This window comes from Podarcis tiliguerta, assembly GCF_965153285.1.
Source record: "Podarcis tiliguerta genome assembly, chromosome: 6".
In the NCBI taxonomy this organism is placed as follows: Eukaryota; Metazoa; Chordata; class Lepidosauria; order Squamata; family Lacertidae; genus Podarcis; species Podarcis tiliguerta.
The window spans coordinates 27,205,349-27,224,257 of record NC_139539.1 but is presented as its reverse complement, the minus strand read 5'-3'; the positions used below and the strand labels follow the sequence as shown (position 1 = coordinate 27,224,257).

Sequence of the window (18,909 nt, the reverse complement as noted above, 5' to 3'; positions counted from 1 at the left end):
TTTGCTACTCCACAACTGCTTCTTTTTAAGATTGTACAATTTTTCAGGATTTGAATAGTACATTTGGATTGGCTGTTACTGAATACACTGAGAAAATAAGGCGTCAGAGAATGTACCTGGAAATGGTAACAATGGACAGGAAAATGGTTTGTTGTTGTTTAGTCGTGTCCAACTCTTCATGACCCCATGGACCAGAGCATGCCAGGCACTCCTGTCTTCCACTGCCTCCTGCAGTTTGGTCAAACTCATGTTGGTAGCTTTGAGAACACTGTCCAACCATCTCATCCTCTGTCATCCCCTTCTCCTTGTGCCCTCAATCTTTCCCTGCACCAGGGTCTTTTCCAGGGAGTCTTCTCTTCTCATGAGGTGGCCGAAGTATTGGAGCCTCAGCTTCATGATCTGTCCTTCAAGTGAGCACTCAGGGCTGATTTCCTTAAGAATGGATAGGTTTGATCTTCTTGCAGTCCATGGGACTCTCAGGAATCTCCTCCAGCACCATAATTCAAAAGCATCAATTCTCCGGCGATCAGCCTTCTTTATGGTCCAGCTCTCGTACCCCTACTGTTAGAATTCAGTGGAATATAGTTCCAAGTAAAGTATACCTAAGTGCTGAATAGATGGACTCAGGACCTTACCAGATGAGGCAAAGGAGACCCGTAATCCCATCTTCCATCTCTGGTTGTGTGTGTGTTGAAGGGTGGGGGGCTGTCTGCACAAGGTAACAGAATCATAGCATCATAGAATTGTAAAATTGGAAGGGATCCCAAGGGTCATCTCGTCTAACCCCATGCAAAGCAGGAATCTCATGGCTCTGGGGGAATAGGTGCTTAACTCTTTCCTCTTGGGCTATTTCCTGATCACCCTCACCCCATTTCTAGCTGTCACATCAAGCCAAGAAAGATAGACATTGTGTACATATAAGTATCTTCTAATGGGCCTAATAGCAGTTTTGACAGGAAGGGGCAATTAAAAAAAAAAAAAAAATTCGAGAGAACAGCCCAAACCTAAATTACACCTCCTTGCCACAACCACCACTTGCAAAAATGTTCATTAAAAAAAATCCGTAGCAGCTGTTTTGGCAAGCAAGCAAATAAAACAACTGCATTAAAAAATAGAATATTTGAGACTCAAAGGAAAAATATGAAGAACAGGTTTTGACGAATGGACTACCAAAAACGCGTGAGGCAAACAGTGGAAGTCTTTTAAAAATATTTTAATTTAGATAAGGATATGATGAAAATACACAATTGAACATAAATACAGATTGGAAATGGCTGTGTATAGTGAATACATATCTACTTTTAAAATTCTCATTCTTGATCTTATTTCTTCCTTTTCTTTATCTTCTTCTTGTTCTCTTATATTATACCTTTCATTTCTTTTCTTTATTGTGAATATTGTTTTGTAGAGGTGTAAATAATTGTAAAAATGAGAAGAGGTAAAATGTTTTCTAATTTTCTCTTGGTTACATGTACTTTCCTTTTTTGAATATTTGTATTTTTTTTCTAATTTGTACTCAATAAAATTATATTATTAAAAAAAATAGAATATTTGATCAGAGTTCTGCCAACTCATCTAGTTAGCATAATTCAAATGACACACTATGGCTCACAGGGGAAAACAGTGTTCAGATTCTGTTTGTGGGTTTCCCACAGGCATCTCTGGTTGGCCACTGTGAGAATAGGATGGTGGACTTGGCCTGATCCAGTACTCTTCTTATGCTCTCAGAGCAAAACAGGAATAAATTGTTAAGGAAAAGCCAGATGGAGAAATAAGACTTTGTCTGGTGGTTGAAGCTGTAAATCACTCGGAAGGCTTCATGCAAGAGGCAGCAAAATTAGCAATTTACATTTCTGTCCAATTGCATGTCTGACAAAAGTTGATAGATTCAAAATCTGACAGGGAAAATAGAAATGAATTCCCCCCCGCCCCCGTTCTCCGCTTCTTCACACTTCCCTAACTGTGAGATGTCATCACATCACTGTGACAGAGAGGCATTTTCATTAGGGGGGGGGACCCTAAACCCACCTGACTTTTATCTTTACATTGGCAGGATCGTGAGGTGAAAAGCAGTTTTCCTTTTTAATAAAAAATGCAAGATTAACATGTCAAACCATTTTGGTAAATTGACAGAAATAACGTATTTCTACTCCTGCAGCAACAAAAATGTATGAAGAAAATTGTCCCATATTAGGGTCCCTTTACGATGGGATTGTTTACGCCATCTGTGCTCGCCGCTTAGCTTGCATCCTAGAACTCTTATGTGCTGTATACAGTTTCTAGGCAGCCCTGTTTAGGGAAGTTTGTGATGTTTGAAGTTTTATACTGTTTTTAGTGTTGTGTTGGGAGCCACCCAGAGTGGCTGGGGAAACCCAGCCAGATGGGCAGGGTATTTATTTATAATAAAACAATTCCATCTAGGCATTAGCTATATCAATCTTCCCCAGGCTGCTGCCTTCAGTTTTGGACCACAGCTGATGCTTACTCACAGGCATGTATAGGGCTGCTGCATTACCTGCCCACTCTCAGATATTGCGGTCCTTGAGCTCCCCTTTTCAATATGGATCTCAAAGATCAGCGCTGGTCATTCAGCAGACCACTTCAGGCACCTGAAACAGCTTCAATCCCACCACTGATTGAACTCTACACGCATGCCTTTTTGAGTCCTGTCACTCAGGAGAAGGCAGGTTTGGGCGCCACCCTGATGTTTTATATTATGATTGTGGTGATTATAATTATTGTTATTTTGGCAGAAGGAAGAATACAAATGAGACTGATAATAAAAGTGTCCATAAGAGGCATCATGAATCATATCTGTAAGACAAGACAAAGAGTTACTCATATCCAAAAGGTTCTCTAGCCCCTAAACTATTGAAAAATCCCCTTTTCTTTGGGCTTTAAGATCTTTTATTATTAAATGTTTCCCATAATACAATAAGATTACAACTACCAAAGATACGAACTGAAGCAAGGAAGAAAAGGGCGATAGAAATAAAGGAAAGAGAAAGAATAATAAAAAAACCAATTAGCAAAAGATACAAAAGAACTTCCTATTTTCCATCTGCCAGTTACATTAAAAAAAGTTTATTAAAAACCTTTAGTCCATACATACATACATACATCTTCTCCACTTTCTGTTAAACATTTTTTTTTTAAGTCAAGATGTCTCAGAATTATTTTTCTACAAAAAGTCCCAACTGTGATCACACACTATGGGAAAAACCCTTTTTCATAGTGATAGCAGGTCTTAAGGCGTTTTACTTTGTCAAGCCCCTGCTCACTGGCTGTAGGACATTGGGAATGGCTGGATCCTCCTTCTGACTTCTTGGTTGTTCAGTGCCTGTGCAAGGATTAGGACTGGAAATACTACACAAGCAGGAACTGCTGAGCCACTGAAGGATGTGCAGCAAGAGCATGCAAACAGACACTCTGCATACATACATGCATGCAGCCAAGCCTTTGCCGTATCTTGGTGGCAGCGGTGCCATCAGATCAGAATGCTAGCACATGGGCCCACTCTGTGGAGTGAGCCAGAGGACCCCCTCATAGAACCATCAAGCCCAGAGTCTAAAATGGAAGCATTTAGTCCTACTTTTGTCACCGAGGCTAAACTGTGACATGTGCCTTAACTATGGTTTATCCAAACAAGCCAGGATTTTAAACTGTGGTTTGAAGTTGACTTGTTCACACAAACCGTAGGTACTGCTAGCAAGTTTGCCCTGGGTCAGACACAAAAACAAATTATAGTTGGGGTGTTACATGCCACCCCAGATGACAAAACCCACCCAACAGTGGTGGAGTTAGGTAAAGCTTTTCCGCCCAGCCGTGCAGGAGAGCAGTCATGGGTATTTAATGAGAAATTATGGCTTAAAATCTAAGCCTCAGGTTTACATCTGAACAAGGCTGTTATGTGTAATTATAGAGGTGAGTCATCCTGGATTAAGTTAGACTTGCCTTCTTATATCCGATTTCTGTGACTACTTTTATACATATGAAGGGACAGAAACTCAGGGCTTTGCAGACCATGAATGTTAACTTATATTAATACTAAAGCATAGCACTTGAAAACTAGCTACACTTGGGTATGAAACAGACAAGGTGGTAAGCAAGATAAAGAACATTTCATCGCCATTGCACCCATGTCAGCAACCACCCAGAGCACACCTTTGCTAAAATATTTCACGCAGAGAAGACTTTAGGGACATTTTGTAGAAATACCTAACGCAGGAACATTTATTGTGTGCTGAACGCTAACACACAGGTTATCTTGTCAGATACACACACCAACTCTTGATGGAGCCTGACACAGTAGGGATTCTTATTTGAAAAATGTACCAACATCCTGCACCTCAGAGAAAGCATTAAAAGATAACAGGCAGCATGCTTGCTGCAGGCTGTTTTATAGCATTTTCATTGCTCTGAAGTAACAACAGGAAGTGCTTGTCTGTCCTGAGAGAGGACATAAGTAAAAAGAAATAAGAACATTCCATGGAGCTTTTTAGTAAAGGCTCAGACAGGAAAGTGCCATTGATTAAATATGAAATTTCTCTTTCATTTCACATTTGCTCCCCCTGGACACTTCTATTGCTCTGGAAAGTGGTAAGGAAATCCTCCGGCAGGCTAAAGAAAGGTAGGGACAGAGTATAAAAGTGATGGAATGAAAAAAAACCGATAGGAATAATTCTAGTAATGCCACAGTAAAAGCAAAAGTTTGGAGATTTACAATGAATGACAACCCAAGTTGTGTAGGCTAACTCCATTTGCAGTGTTTACGAAATATCTCTCCTCAGCATTGTTCAGTTCTGGCATGTATTAGAAGATGATGCACAAAGTCTCCTGAACACGGCCATCTGGCTTACCAGTTATGGAACTAAAGCAGCATGGAACTAAAGAATAAACAAGTCAAGACTTAAATACCACTATGTCACATGTGGTTCTTCAACAAAGGAAAGTGTGTTCATCAACAATCAAACAGTGCAATCCTGCACAGGTTAACAAAGAAGTACACTCCATTGTATTCAATGGAGCTTACTTCCAGGTAAGAGTACGAGATAGTTAGTGACAAAAGAACTGAGTCACAGCAAGCGTTGGAGGTCAAAATGATTCAATCCGGCGTAGAATCTAGACGTAATCTAGTCTGTATCTCCCAGAATTTTTATTTCCAGCAGGAAGGAAGTTGGTAGACTTTCTGGATTTCACAGTTCTGCCTCCGTGAAGGGAGGAAAAAATAGAAGTGTAGAACACAGAATCAAGTATGGTACAACAATTCAAAATACTGCTCTAAAAACAAAACAGGAAAAGGGAAATTGCCATTCAGTCCACAAGTGCCCCTTCTGGAAGCTCAACTACTACGGGGGCATCGTCTTCTGGCTCAGCCTCAAAGTCCCACTTGAACTTCTTGGTTAGGTGGACTTTAAACCTCTCTGCCTTCTTTCTCAGAGTCCTGTCAACAGTTGGGCTGCAGGTATAGGAAAAGAAGACCTAGAAAAAACACAGTACAGTCCGTTAGTAGAATAGTATAGAAGACACACTGGGTTGTATTCAATGCTAGTCCTACCCAGAGTAGACTCACCAAAGTTAATGAACATGACTAACTAGGGTCCATTAATTTCAATGGGCCTACTCTCAGTAAAACACCATTGGGCACAGAGAGAGGAGAAACCCGACTGGACTGCATACATATAATACTAATACTATAATAATAATTTTAAGGAAAAAACGTCAAAGGTCAAATCCCAACCTAATTATGCTCCTGCATCATAGAGGCACACACAAAAACCTGATACAAACCTAAGCACAATTCACTTGAAAGGTTTAGAGTTGTGACTTAGAGAAGCAATGGAGTCAAGCCATGCTCAGTTATCCATAATACTCTGTTTTGGATGTTGGGAAGAAACAGAATTCTGACATTCTTGTACAGGAAAAAAGATCTCAAAGCATGTCAATTATAGCAATTCCTGGATAAATGGGAACTGTTACAGGATACGAGAAACCTTAGTCCATTAATCATTTCAGATTTACCCACTTTACTGGTGATCAATTAAGCCTCCAAAAATCTGTATATGAAAACATTTCTGAAGGGGGAAATGCTTTAGATCGTGCACACATGCAGCCTTGTAAAGAAGCCCACAAACGTTGCTAGGCTGCTACAAGGTGAGTAATGTTATTTCATATTGGCCCTCTCTATGGCCAGCATAGAAGTGCAGATTAGTTTTTTTAAAAGCAAAAGCAAACTCTACTTTCTCTCAAACAGGGTGTGAATGTGCAGGTGGGTCTGAGCTAGACCCTTCCTCCACGGGAAGAAGGAAATCAAGCAGGCTGGAAACGTGATAGAGCAATCCATCCCTCCTCTGCCACCCTGATCCGTCTCCCTTGTGTCACCTATGCCAAATAGGCAAATATGAGGTTGCCCATATGCCACAACAGGCACAATCTTAAAAGCCACATTCATAGAATCATGGAATTGTACAGTTGGAAGGGACGAGGGTCATCTAGTCCAGCCCCCTGCAATGCAGGAATCTTTTGCCCAGAATGGGGCTGATTCCCACAACCCTGAGATTAAGAGTCTCCAACTGAGCTTCCCTGTTATGGAAAATGGGAGGAGGAATGCCTCTAACACCTGCTGCCCACGATTTTTAAGAAAGTAACCGTTACTTCCAAAGACAATTTTCTTTTAAAAATAGAAGTATTCAAAAGGTTTTATAATCAGGTAATAGGATTCATTCTATTTATGAATAACTTGAGCCTTAGAATTAACCATAATTTTGAAAGGGCCACACTCTCTCAAATTTAAATCTCTTAACTTTTCACACACAAGGGGATATTTCCTGATACTTTTGACCCATCACATGTGTGTTCAATTAGAAATCTCATCTCTAAGCTCATCTCTTCTGCCTCTGTGCTAAATTTGTTACACATAATTCATTTCCAAGGCAACCGACTGATAGCCAAAAGCAAAGACATTTCCATTGCAGGAACACGCAAAGGAGAAACTTTGTAATGCAGGAGGAAAGCTTGTGCTGTTGTTGCTGCTTTTTTAAAAATTAAAAAAAGACCTACAGAAAGCAGGAAAAAGCACAAAAAGATCAAGGTGTGGTTCATTGCTTTGTGTCATTTCGCACCTTGTTTGTCATAGTGTGAAGTGCCTTCTCCTACTAAACTAATTACAAAGTAATCCAGGCATTAGAAAACAAAAACCCTTATTTTTGTTTTGTTTTACTCCCTTCACCAGCACAGAAACATCCACACGAAAAATGAAACGTCCAGTCACTGCATTTTGAAAAAAACCAGCCAGGTACTGCACCTGGTTTGGGAGGTAAAGGTAAAGGACCCCTGACAGTTAGGTCCAGTCGCAGACGACTCTGGGGTTGTGGCGCTCATCTTGCTTTATTGGCTGACGGAGCCGGCGTGACTAAGCCGCTTCTGGCAAACCAGAGCAGCGCCCAGAAACTCCGTTTACCTTCTCGCCGGAGCGGTACCTATTTATCTACTTGCGCTTCGTGAGGTAGCAGGTATTTAAATGAGCCCCCCCCCCCTTTTATGTGCTATGCTGGGCAGGAATCAAGTTGCCTTGTGGCCTCTTGAGAAGGAGAAACAAAGCAGGAACCTGCTGCTACTCAGTTCAGCTTATTTAATGATTAAGCAATAATCTTTCTGTCTGCTAGGCAGTGCCGACAGGTTATTTTTTGCATGTGAAGAAGGGTTTGGCTTGTGGCACAGAATCTATCTATCCAACTATCTATCTGTCTATAATAAATCAAAATTTCTAGCCCACATGACTGTGAAGACATGTTTAAAAATACTTAAGACAGTTCCAGATTCCAATGTTCAAAGGCCCCATTTGACATGCTCCTCTTCCACAAAGCTAAACAGGTTCTGTCCCGCACAAAGAACCCCACAGTGCCTCAAGTGCTTATCTTCCCCTCTCTTGCCCTTCTAATTTATATGGCCTCACACAAGACATAAAGTCTTTTTCTTTATCTGTCGTTCATGTAAGAATTTCTTTTTTTAAAAAGCCAATATTAATGCATTTCCATTTTTTTTTAAGCCAATGTTAATGCATTTCCAGTTTAGTAACACAGTATTCAGTCTCAACTGGCATTACCTACTTTGGCCAGAATTTCTAATTTCAGCCCAAACTAAAGCACTATTATTAAGAAGAATGCTGCACCTAAAGCTCAGAGGTACAAGATGATCTATTTCCCAGTTATAATAACAAGGGTGGAAAAGGCTTGCCTAACAAGGTGAAAAGACACAAAACCTGACATTGTTACTTGACATTCATGCTTTCAACAAGTTCTCTGACATCCAGGAAGCTGTATGTTTGGGCCAGCCATAAAAGTGATAAGAGGGAAGCACAGCATACATGTCACTAAAATAAGGAAATGGTTCTGCCAGAATTCAGTTTGAGAAAAAATTGCTATTAACATTTATGAATGTAACACCTCCCAACCATCAGTGAGCACTGAAAGCCTGAGATAAATGAGTAAATGCATATTGCACAGCTGCGTTCTAAGTCATGGGAATGCTCTACAAATAATTCCTGTATCTGACATTGCAGCCAAAGTAAAATTGTACATATGTCCCCATAAGGAGGAGGAAGTAAATTAAAGCCTCGCTAGTTGTGTGGGAACAATGTGCATACAAAACAGTACAAGAACAGCGTCACACTTCTTGCTTGCAAATAAGCACACAGAAATCCTTCCCACCTTGGAATTTTATTGCCTATATACCTTTCCCTGGTGATTTCAGAGTTATCCATCATATTCAGACAATACTCCTGCAACATATGTTAGACCAAGAAATGGTGAATGACCAGGGTGACCCAGGGAGCTTTATAGCTGGGCAAGGATCTGAAGCCTTAGGGTGGTATTGAGCTACGTTTTACTCACAGAAGACTCACTGAATAAATTGACTTAGTCAGCTTAGTTGAATAGCACCTCTGATGTCCAATGCAGCCTACTGTTCTAGACATAGATAGCAAAATGATGACATGAAAACTCAAACTGTCTTCTGCAAGGTTAGCTTCCCTGGAGGCCCTCAAAGCAAGCTTTCATCAGGAAGCAGCAGCACAATGTAATTTTCTTAGGTCTTGCAGACAAACATATACACAAATTAGCTAATGGGTTACTTGAATATCGGGAACTGCCACCTGCTGTCAACAACTCTTGTTTACAACCATCATAAAGCAACTAGGAGATGCTTCCTCCAGCTGCCTCGTGTGTGTGTTTTTTTTAAAAAATGTACTGCTTCTGTTCGGCTTCAAAGCTGGAAAGAAACAATTATCATTATTATACAGCCTGATTGAATTTCAATTTGTTGACAAGAGTGTTGTCAGTCCTCCAGAATGAATGACACACAACAGCTAAATTCTATGGCCGGGATCCAAGAGGCCACGCTCAATCTTTCATGCACAGATGCAGGCTTTCAGCTCTCTTTGCAGTGCCTCCTCCCCTGCACAAAAAGCTGATCCCGAATGCCTACAAGCCTTCTGCAGTAGCAGTGGTTGAGACATGGAGGGATGCTGATAGATGAGAAGGGTGACTGCCACCCTTCTATGATCACATAGAGAGGAATTGTGCATGTACTTTGGCATCCTGGTCCTCTGGAACAAATGCAGCACTCACTCGCATAGCCCATCTTGCTTTATTTTATTTCTGTTCTGGGTAAATTTGCCAGAACAAAGTCTAAAAGGAGTCTGCCGGGACAAAGCCAGAAAGGCAGAAATCAGAAAAAGCTGTGGTATCTCCTTCACTGGAGATGCTCAGGCAAAGGCTAGAGAGGCACCTGAAACGGATGCCTTGGGCATGGGGTTTTCTTTCTTTCTTAGGGTTAGATCGTTCCTTTGCATTATATTCAAAGTAGCTGGCAAAATCACCACTTCATGAGCAATACAAATGTACAGAGTATGGGAAAACAAGAAGAACTTGAGCTCTTAATGCAGGATGGCAAATATAACCTAATATGCATTACTGAAACCTGGTGGGGTGTGACTCATGACTGGAAGGTAGAAATTGTGGGGTACAACCTACTAAAGAAGGAACAGCTCAAACAGGGAGGAGCAGTAGCATCTTCAAATATACTTGGAGGATGGAGCAAACTCCAGAGGCTAGGATCCAAACCAATGGATTCAAGTTACAAGAAAGGAGATTCCAACTAAACATCAGTAAGAATTTTCTAACATTAAGAGTTGTTTGACAGTGGAACAGACTCACACAAGAGGTGGTGGACTCTCCTTCCTTGGTGGTTTATAAACAGAGGTTCGATGTCCATCTGTCAGGAATTATTTAGCTGCTGTTCCTGCATTGCAGGGGGGTTGACTAGATAACCCTCAGAGTCCCTTCCAACTCTACAATACTATGATTCTAGGTCTCCACTAATTTCAGTATTGTATCATTCATAATCTGTGGCTTTAATTCTGGGATAGCAGCAAAAGTTTAGTTTGATCTATTGAAAAAAGGAAAATCTCTCTCTTATTTAAGTATCTCGAAAAGGAACCCTGAATCAACCATACAGTTTCTGTATCCGTACAATTACATCACTTTCTCAGTCAGATTCACCAAACAAGTACCCACTCACTTTGTTTGAATCTATCACAGAAGCTACTACATCTTTGGCTAGAGAGATGACTTCATCTACCTATAACATCCTCCAAAGGCCAATCTATCCTATGCATGGCCATGGGAGAGACACTTTCTTTGGAAGAAAGTGATTGACAGAGTGGGTAGAATTCAACACAGAGCAGGGTATGCATGAGCAGAACAGGGTCTACTTAAGCAACAAGACTCTCCTCCCCCCCAACACCTTTTCAGGAGATTCTGTAGCCCTTTTGCAAATTTAGCAATTAATACCAATATAAAGAAAGATGAAGAAAAAGTTCTCAGAAAGTGGTATATTATCCCTGTAAGGCTTCCTATTCAAACATGTCAGCATTGTTGGAAGGGATGTACTCACGTTGCTGAATGTTTTCACCTTTAGTGGGAACGCCCAATAGTGCAGGACTTTTGGGACGTGGTTGCTGTTTACCGCACACTAAACCACAGCTATCTCCGAAATCTATCCTCCATCATCATTTTGAATGAACTACCATAGATTCCAGCACAAAGACTTTCTTAAGCAATTGTATACAGCTTGGGATAACAACAATAATTGTGCCCCACCCACTCTGGGATAATTAAAATCGAGAAACTATGCTTATATACAAACTTACTCAGCAAAATCCTTCAAAAAGGTATTATGATATCATGGTTTCTGCTTATTTCCTATGTGGAAGTCCTCCAAACTTCTCAGATAACACCAGAGAAATATCCTGGTGACCTGCCACCACCTAGCTCTCAGGGGTGGCCCCTCTCTCTCCCAACTGCTACCATACATCTTTTGGAAAAACCATCTTGCTCTGATGGAAGCGGGGAAAGTTCTAATTCTCTCTAAACAAGCAGTTTTCTCTCTCTTTTGCTTTAACTCTTATTTAAAAAATGATGATAATTTATTATTATTTCTGCCCCGCCCATCTGGCTGGGTTTCCTCAGACACTCTGGGCGGCTTTCAATGGAACATTCAAAACAGAATAAAACTTCAAACATTAAAAACTTCCCTAAACAGGGCTGCCTTCAGATGTCTTCTAAAATTCGGATAGTTGTTTATTTCCTTGACATCTGACGGGAGGGCATTCCACAGGGTGGGCGCCACTACTGAGAAGGCCCTCTGCCTGGTTCCTTCCCTAAATTATGCTTACTGCTGCAATGTTTTTTGTGAAACTTTTTGTAAGATTCACATATAAAGTAGTATATAAATACAACAATAAAAACTAAGTTGTATGTGAGAGTGTATGCATGTTCTGTGGCCAGTATTTTTAACTCCATTTCAAAATAAAATAAAATTGTCATTATTTAAAGAAAAGGAACAGGGTCAGAAAAATACATGTAACAATGTTACATCAGACATTTTAACAGCACATTATGGGAAGAGAAAGGATTGTAACATAGGTTTTCAATATGGGGAGGGAAACCTCATGATAGCTTGCCATAGTAGTTTCGTCTCAAGACACAAACTGGATTTTAGTTTGATTAGCTGGGGAGCTTTCTTACTTTTTAAAATTTTAAATGGTATCAACATTCAAGCAAAAACCATTCAATTTCAGATTGTGAGAACTGCCTCTCATTATGACGCTGCATTTTGCATATGCATGCAGTTCTTGGGGAAATTCTCCCCACTACTGCTTCCCAACCTCTACAGTACCAAAACCAGCTCCCTTACCTGCAAGGTGTTGGTTAAAAAGTTGTCCTGGGAAACAATGTCCACAAAGAAGTCTGCTGGGATTTCACTGAGCTGATGGTACAGGACCGAAATGAGGTTAACGAACAGGGCCTGATGCTTCACTATGGCATCCTCTGACCTGCATAAGAGATTCAGGAGTTTCTTCCAGTGCTCAAAGGCATCATATACATTCCCAATCAAGAAGCAGATGAAGGCAAACTGCAATTCCCCTGAAAAGGTCACACACACAAGAAAAAAACAAGAAGGTGTTTGTTTAGCTTCAATTCTGGTAGCATAACAAAAGGGTACACTGCTTTTATTATTTTTTTAACTATTTTTATAACACCATTCATACTTCCAAGGAAAATTTACAAACACAATATAGTTAAAAAGTAAATACAAAAAAACCCCATAATAAACTAAAAGCCACAATATCGTAAAAGCAGCATGAAGGAGTCAGCAGGATTGAAATGGTTTCTAAAAAATACCAGGAAATACTTTGTTTTCAGGCATCAAAAGGACAATAAGGTAGGTGCCAGCAAATATCTCTGAAAAGAGAATTTCACAACCGGGATACCACCACCATGAAGTTTCTCTCTACAGCCAGCCACCCAACAGCAAGGGCATTAGAGCCTCTCTAATTAAGATCTTTACATGAAAGCCTTGGCTATAATATAAAGCAGATCTGCATAACTTGTGAACACAGCCCAACAGCAATGTAAGGTGGCCCACTAGGGCCTCCATAAACCTGCTTTGGGTGCATGCCTAGAACTTCAAAGAAAAAGAGAGCTATATATTTGGCATGCCCACAAGTAAGCTTCACCGTGGTATTCTGCCTGCCTCCTCCCTGGCAGAGAAAGCTTGTGATGAAACCACGTTAAGGTACAGGGGGCTATATAGCTACTGAACTAGGCACTAGAGCAGAGTTCTCTCATGGTTTGGATTTGACATGAGCCACATTTGGCAAAAAGATTAGCCATCACTGTTTACCTACCCTTCCTCATGTAACGGCATTGCCTGATTAAGTTTCTATACGGCTTAATGGCTTGCATACTTATACTCCAATGCTCTGCATAATTTCTATTATTGGCAATTACTGGTCCAGAGCTCAGAATGAGTTCCAGCATTTAAACATAGGTCCACAAATATTGCTTAGCTGCTGTTTGTACTCAACCCCTTGCCTCTCTAAGGCCTCCAGCATGTGCAGAATGCTTGAGGGACAGGGATTTCTCCCACTTCTGCTGAGATGAATGGAGAAGGTAAGAAAGAGCAGAAGAGGCTTCTTAGCTTTGAGATGTCAGGAACTGTGGTCACTTTTATCACTAAAGGGTCAGGGCCACTTAAGCTCTGCAAGTGGATTTGTAGATGCCAACATGTAATGCAGATAAATCAGTAATGAAGGAAAAACTTAAACCTTGCAATGCATGAAAATCTTAATTATTTGCAGAAGTGGTTAAATTGCGTTCCTGTGGATAGTTTCAATACCAAATGTTATATTCTGTGAAAATTAGATCTAAACAGAGGATTTTATTATAATTACTAAACTAATCTTGAGAAGGCTACTGTCAGCTCTCATGGTTCTCTCCCCATGATATCTATAGGATTTATTCAAGAACACGCTCCCTAGGGTAGCACACGTCCACAGCTTTCCTTTGTTCCAAGGGTGAGAGCTGATAATTAAGGTACCACTACTGAGAGGCAGCAGCCAATTGTCTCTAATAAGTAATTAAATAACAAATGCCTTACTTCTGCAATCTGTCAAAGCAGAACCCTAGCTTTACCACTAGAGGTCACCAATATCACACATGAAGTTTTTGGTTTCTCAATTAACCTACTGTCTTTTCTATGCAAACATGGTTGTTTAGTGAGAAGGGGGTGAGGGAGACTGCACCCTACCCAAATTTATCACTTAACCAGATATAAATGTTATAAGTGAAGTCAGATTTGTTATCACAAAAGGCTACTTTTCGGGTTACTTCTGAACAGCATAGAAGCATTCATGAGTGGAACTGAACTGTTATATTGATGACAGATGCAAGCACTGAAAAAAGCCCTACATACCTCTTCAAAACAGAAGTATGCATTACGGTTCAGAAATTTTGTTTCCAGACACATTTTGGCATGCAAATGGCACCTGAGAGATACTTTGATAGCAACAAGAAAAGCAATTTCTGTAAAAGCAGGTTAACTCACCAAGCACATCCTGGGAATTGCTGGCATACTGTTTACTGATCACCGTCTCCAGGGCATAGCTAAGGTCTATGCTATGCCTAGTAACTTCTTCAGGGGTAGCACCTTCAGGGTACATTTGCTTAGGTATTTCTGTAAACCTGATCTCAGTGCCAGCTTTCAGCTGCATTTTGGGCAGCCGGGCCAACCCCTCTGCATAGCTTTTGCACTCTGTGTCATACCGGGGCAGGTTCTGTTCAACTCGATCTTTAGTAAACCTCCCAGGCAAAATAGGAAGCACTTCTGAAAAGGCACATATCTGTCCACTTTCTGGCTGTAGTTTTTGCATCACAAATTCATTAATGAAATTAGTGAGGGAAATCCATTTTTTAAGAGTGTCATATGGGTATGGACCCAGAAATTGGTCCATCTCCTGGAGGTTAGTCCTCATTGCTTCAGTCTCATTTTCAGAAGCTGGGGTAAGGTCTACTTCTTCCCTGACGGGGTCCCAGTGTAGCACTTGCAGATCACGCGGCTGCAAGTTCATGAAGAAGCCGGTGCGAGGGCCACTCTCTTTGCGATTGTTCTTATCAACAGAGCTGTAGTGAAGGAAATGAATTCCAGGGGGTATCATCTTGACTCCACGGAACTTGGGGCCCACTTGCCAAGTGTTGTAGTCAATGCCAAACTCTGTTCCTTCTGGCACATTCAAAATGAGGACTGTAGCGCCCTCAAAAAAGAGCCGCTTTGCCAGGTCTTGATCTATCTGCATTTCTGCTTCTCCCTTGGTCACACTACAACCTTATGAGAAATCTAGAAGAGAGCAAACAAATCTCATCAGAATACACTTTACAAGCATGATACATATATGACTAGGCTCTTGCTAGACTAGTCAGTGCCAAGCTTGATGGGCCACATTCCTGACTCATTCTATAGAAGCCAGGCAAAATAATTTTCCAACTGAATTTATCTTCACTGTCCATGGGACAGAAGTCACAACTACCTCCATCAGGAAACAAGATTCAAGTCCCAAAGTAAATAGGATTTAAACAACTTATGTGTACAGGCTTTCTGACTAATGTAGGCTTGAAGAGAAACTAGGAAGCTGCATTATAATGAGTCAGACCATTGGTCCAGCTAGCTCAGTGTTGCAAGGAGACTGTGTCAGGCATAGGTCACCAATAAAAAACACAGTGAAGTTAACTCATTACAGTGGTACCTCAGGTTACATATGCTTCAGGTTACATACACTTCAGGTTACAGACTCCGCTAACCCAGAAATAGTGCTTCAGGTTAAGAACTTTGCTTCAAGATGAGAACAGAAATCGTGCTCTGGCGGCGCAGTGGCAGCAGGAGGCCCCATTACCTAAAGTGGTGCTTCTGGTTAAGAACAGTTTCAGGTTAAGTACGGACCTCTGGAACGAATTAAGTACTTAACCTGAGGTACCACTGTATTCCAGAAACCAAAACAGTACAGGCCTAGTGATCCCAGCAACTCTTCCCAGTAGGTCTTGCTCCAATGAGGCAACTGCAAGGACTGGAGGTCCTCACTTTCCCCCTGCTCTCTAAAGCTCCTTCTCTCCAGGGTCTTTCCCAAGCAGCTGAAAACGGCATCAGCCCACAATCAATCTCTGCTCTGCTCTTTGCTCTTTTCCTTTCCTCCTGTGTGTTTTTCTACGAGTCTGGAGGTGGGGGCTGGGGTGGTCACAGCGGGAGGGGGCTACTCCCTGGATTCTTCAGCAGCCTGCCTCAACTCTCTCTCTTAGCCAACCTCCTCTCTAGCATCTGCTTCAGTCTCTGCCACAGCCTCTTCCTGCTCACTAAACCGTTACCTCTTCTGCTTCTGACACCACCACCTCCCAGGCATCTACCTCTGACCACTCCACCACCACCCTAACTCCGAGTCTTCTTCCCCTAGGGTTCCTTGGGGGATTCCTCAGCTAGTGCCTCCCACCACTCCTATGCATCCAGCCAGTCCATGACATTCACACAAGCAGGAGGAGCCTCTCCCAGCTATACGTGGGGAGATGCTATGAGTTGAACATGGGACCTTCCGCATGCAAAGCACGTGCTCCAGAACTACATACAGTGGTACCTTGGGTTAAGAACTTAATTCGTTCTGGAGGTCCGTTCTTAACCTGAAACTGTTCTTAACCTGAGGTACCACTTTAGCTAATGGGGCCTCCGGCTGCTGCTGCAGCCCAATTTCTGTTCTCATCCTGAAGCAAAGTTCTTAACTATTTCTGGGTTAGCGGAGTCTGTAACCTGAAGCGTCTGTAACCCGAGGTACCACTGTACCTGCCTCTGCGGCCAACAAGGGGGGGGGGGGAAACAAAAGAGGAATGAAAAGGAATAGTGGTAGAAGAGTTTCTGGCAACAGGAATTTAGTCGCATGAGACTCTCCATCTCAGAGTCGTGGGCTCACGCCCCACGTTGGGGAAAAGATCCCTGAGTTACAAAGGGTTGGAATAGATGGCCCTCGTGGCCCTTTCCAGATCATGTCTCTCAATTCACTTCTATGACCCTTCTCTCCGACCGCAACTCCTGTACCTTGAACTCCGGCTGCCCAAGGAGCACAAGTTCCACAGGTGACGCTTTATTGCTGCACCCGCGGGCTTCTAGACTCCTCGCGCAGCTCTGTTAAAATGAGAGCAGAGGCCCTGCCCGGGTGGGAGGGAATAGAGAAGAGCAGCCTCAAGAGAAGATACTGGGGAAGTTTAGCCCGGGCCCACCGTGTGGCCGCGAAGAGGGAAAGGCGAAGGGCAGGGGATGCCACGCCCGCCCGACGCAGCCTTCGCCCACTTCTCACCTCCCTTCCGCGCCCCGAGGAAGGGAAGCGCAGCCGCCAAACTCGAGGAACTCTCGCCCCAGCAAGCCCCTGGAAACACTTGTCGGCAACTTCCGGCAACGGCGTTGGATATCCGGCGACCCTAGAGACAGGGGAAAGCGAACGACGTCCGGTCCCTCTCAAAAAGCAGTCCGGGTAGGTCCCGCGGCAGCGCCTCAAGACGTTCCGCTCTGGATGCTGAAAAGTAGCCTTTGCCGGTTGAGAGACAAGTTGGGTAAGAGGCGGCGGCGCGACGTGTTTGCTTGCTTGCTTGGAAAGTTGGCGGGATTGAGGATGTTTAATCCTCCGTCCTTTCTCCGTACCGAGAGGCTCGGCACTGTGCCAGCAGCTGCACCAAAGAAAACGCGGTGACTCCTGTGCAGGTTTCTCCGGCTATGCGATGAAGTGTCCCTGCACACCTGCGGGCGGAGAGGACGGTTTCCGCGAGAGAAGATAATCAGTCAAACAGAGCATAAGGGATCTACTGGCCGATCTCTGGGTTACTCGCCATGGACTAGAGCAACAAAGCGTTTCTGACTCCCCGGTGGTTTTAGAATAGCAACATCCTCCCATCAGTTTAGGCAGCTGGGGTTTAGAAAGCATGGGATAACCAGGTATGGTCTCTTGTGTGAAATGGCTTTGCGCCTTGTTCAGTTCTGGTCCTGGAACCCCTTTCCTAGGTCCAGATTGTGCTCGGTCAGAGGCGCCTTGTTTAATTCAAACTTTTGTTTTTTGCACCTGGCTCTGGTTGGAAGATCTTAGGGTTTTTTCTAGTGTGAAACCATATCTATCTGACACCAGTTTGAAGGTTTTAAACTAAGGTTACCAGATGTCCCTGGATTTACAAAGCAGTCCCCATACAAAATTCTATCATTCCTACTGAAGTTGAAAAGTGCCCCCAGATTCATTGAAAAAAATCTGGTAACCTTATTTTAAACAAGAATTCATAAAGGCTATTGGGGACTACTAACCCTAATGGCTACGTTCTGCCTCCACTGTTGCAAGCAGTGTGCTTCTGAATAATAATAAAAAAGTAAAATACCAGCAGCTGGAAACAGTAGGAAGGAAGAGTACTGTTGTGCAATGGTGGATGTTGTAATTTTCTCAAGGGCCACAGGTTTCCTGCTCCTGCTATAAGGTCTTGAAGTTATAGGTTTTTAAGAGGGTCAGATACATCTGCGTAGCAAACACCAAACAATAAAAACATGAAGTCTTTTAAAGTGATAGAGAACTCTTACTTTAGGCTCCAAGCAAGGTCCTCTGCCCCCTTCATAAAAGCTCAGTTGACTGCTCAGAAGTTTTCCTTCCAAGGACTTGGGCAAGGTTGTTTCCCAGCCCTGATATGCAAGCTTCTTTTAATTAAAGTTAAGGGAGAGACACTGTGATGGCCATCAGGCAATGGCTTTTCCCACCTGCCTTGCCCCACCCTCCAGGCCTAGAAGCCTTTCCCAGACCATGACTTTGAGAACAGCAGAAGCATCTGGGAAGAGAGGAGTTCAGGAATATTTTTTAAAAAATAATTTCGTAAGTTGTGAGTCCTTGTTTCTCAGTTTAATCCTTTTTCATCGTTTTTCATGTTTTGTGGTATTTGTATTTTTTGTGGTATTTTATGCATTGTGTCTTGCTGATATTTTTATTGATTGTAGTTTAGTAATTCT

At 42.4% G+C, this 18,909-nt stretch overlaps 1 protein-coding gene across 3 annotated transcripts; it reads right to left on the bottom strand.

Moving 5' to 3' along the window:
* Nucleotides 1-3,068: 3,068 nt before the first annotated feature.
* Nucleotides 3,069-17,365, bottom strand: AAR2 (AAR2 splicing factor). 3 transcript variants are annotated; one of them, XM_083447045.1, is made up of 4 exons: nt 17,234-17,365; nt 14,449-15,237; nt 12,256-12,485; nt 3,069-5,481 (listed from the first exon to the last, which is right to left on the bottom strand). In XM_083447045.1, the coding sequence occupies exons 2-4, from the start codon at nt 15,194-15,196 to the stop codon at nt 5,314-5,316; spliced, it is 1,146 nt and encodes a 381-aa protein (XP_083303171.1). In that variant the 5' UTR covers nt 15,197-15,237; nt 17,234-17,365; the 3' UTR covers nt 3,069-5,313. The 3 variants fall into 3 exon arrangements, with proteins under 3 accessions (XP_083303171.1, XP_083303173.1, XP_083303172.1); XM_083447047.1 differs by having other exon boundaries at nt 14,449-15,225; nt 17,227-17,336; XM_083447046.1 differs by lacking the exon at nt 17,234-17,365 and adding an exon at nt 16,975-17,209.
* Nucleotides 17,366-18,909: the final 1,544 nt, after the last annotated feature.

What these genes read in the sequence shown, in the direction of transcription:
- AAR2 (XM_083447045.1), bottom strand. Translation starts at nt 15,196, where the DNA reads ATGCAGATAGATCAAGACCTGGCAAAGCGGCTCTTTTTTGAGGGCGCT. An exon ending in CAATTCCCAGGATGTGCTTG is followed by an intron (nt 12,486 to 14,448) that starts GTGAGTTAACCT and finishes TGACCTTTTCAG; the next exon opens with GGGAATTGCAGTTTGCCTTC. An exon ending in TTTTAACCAACACCTTGCAG is followed by an intron (nt 5,482 to 12,255) that starts GTAAGGGAGCTG and finishes TGTTTTTTCTAG; the next exon opens with GTCTTCTTTTCCTATACCTG.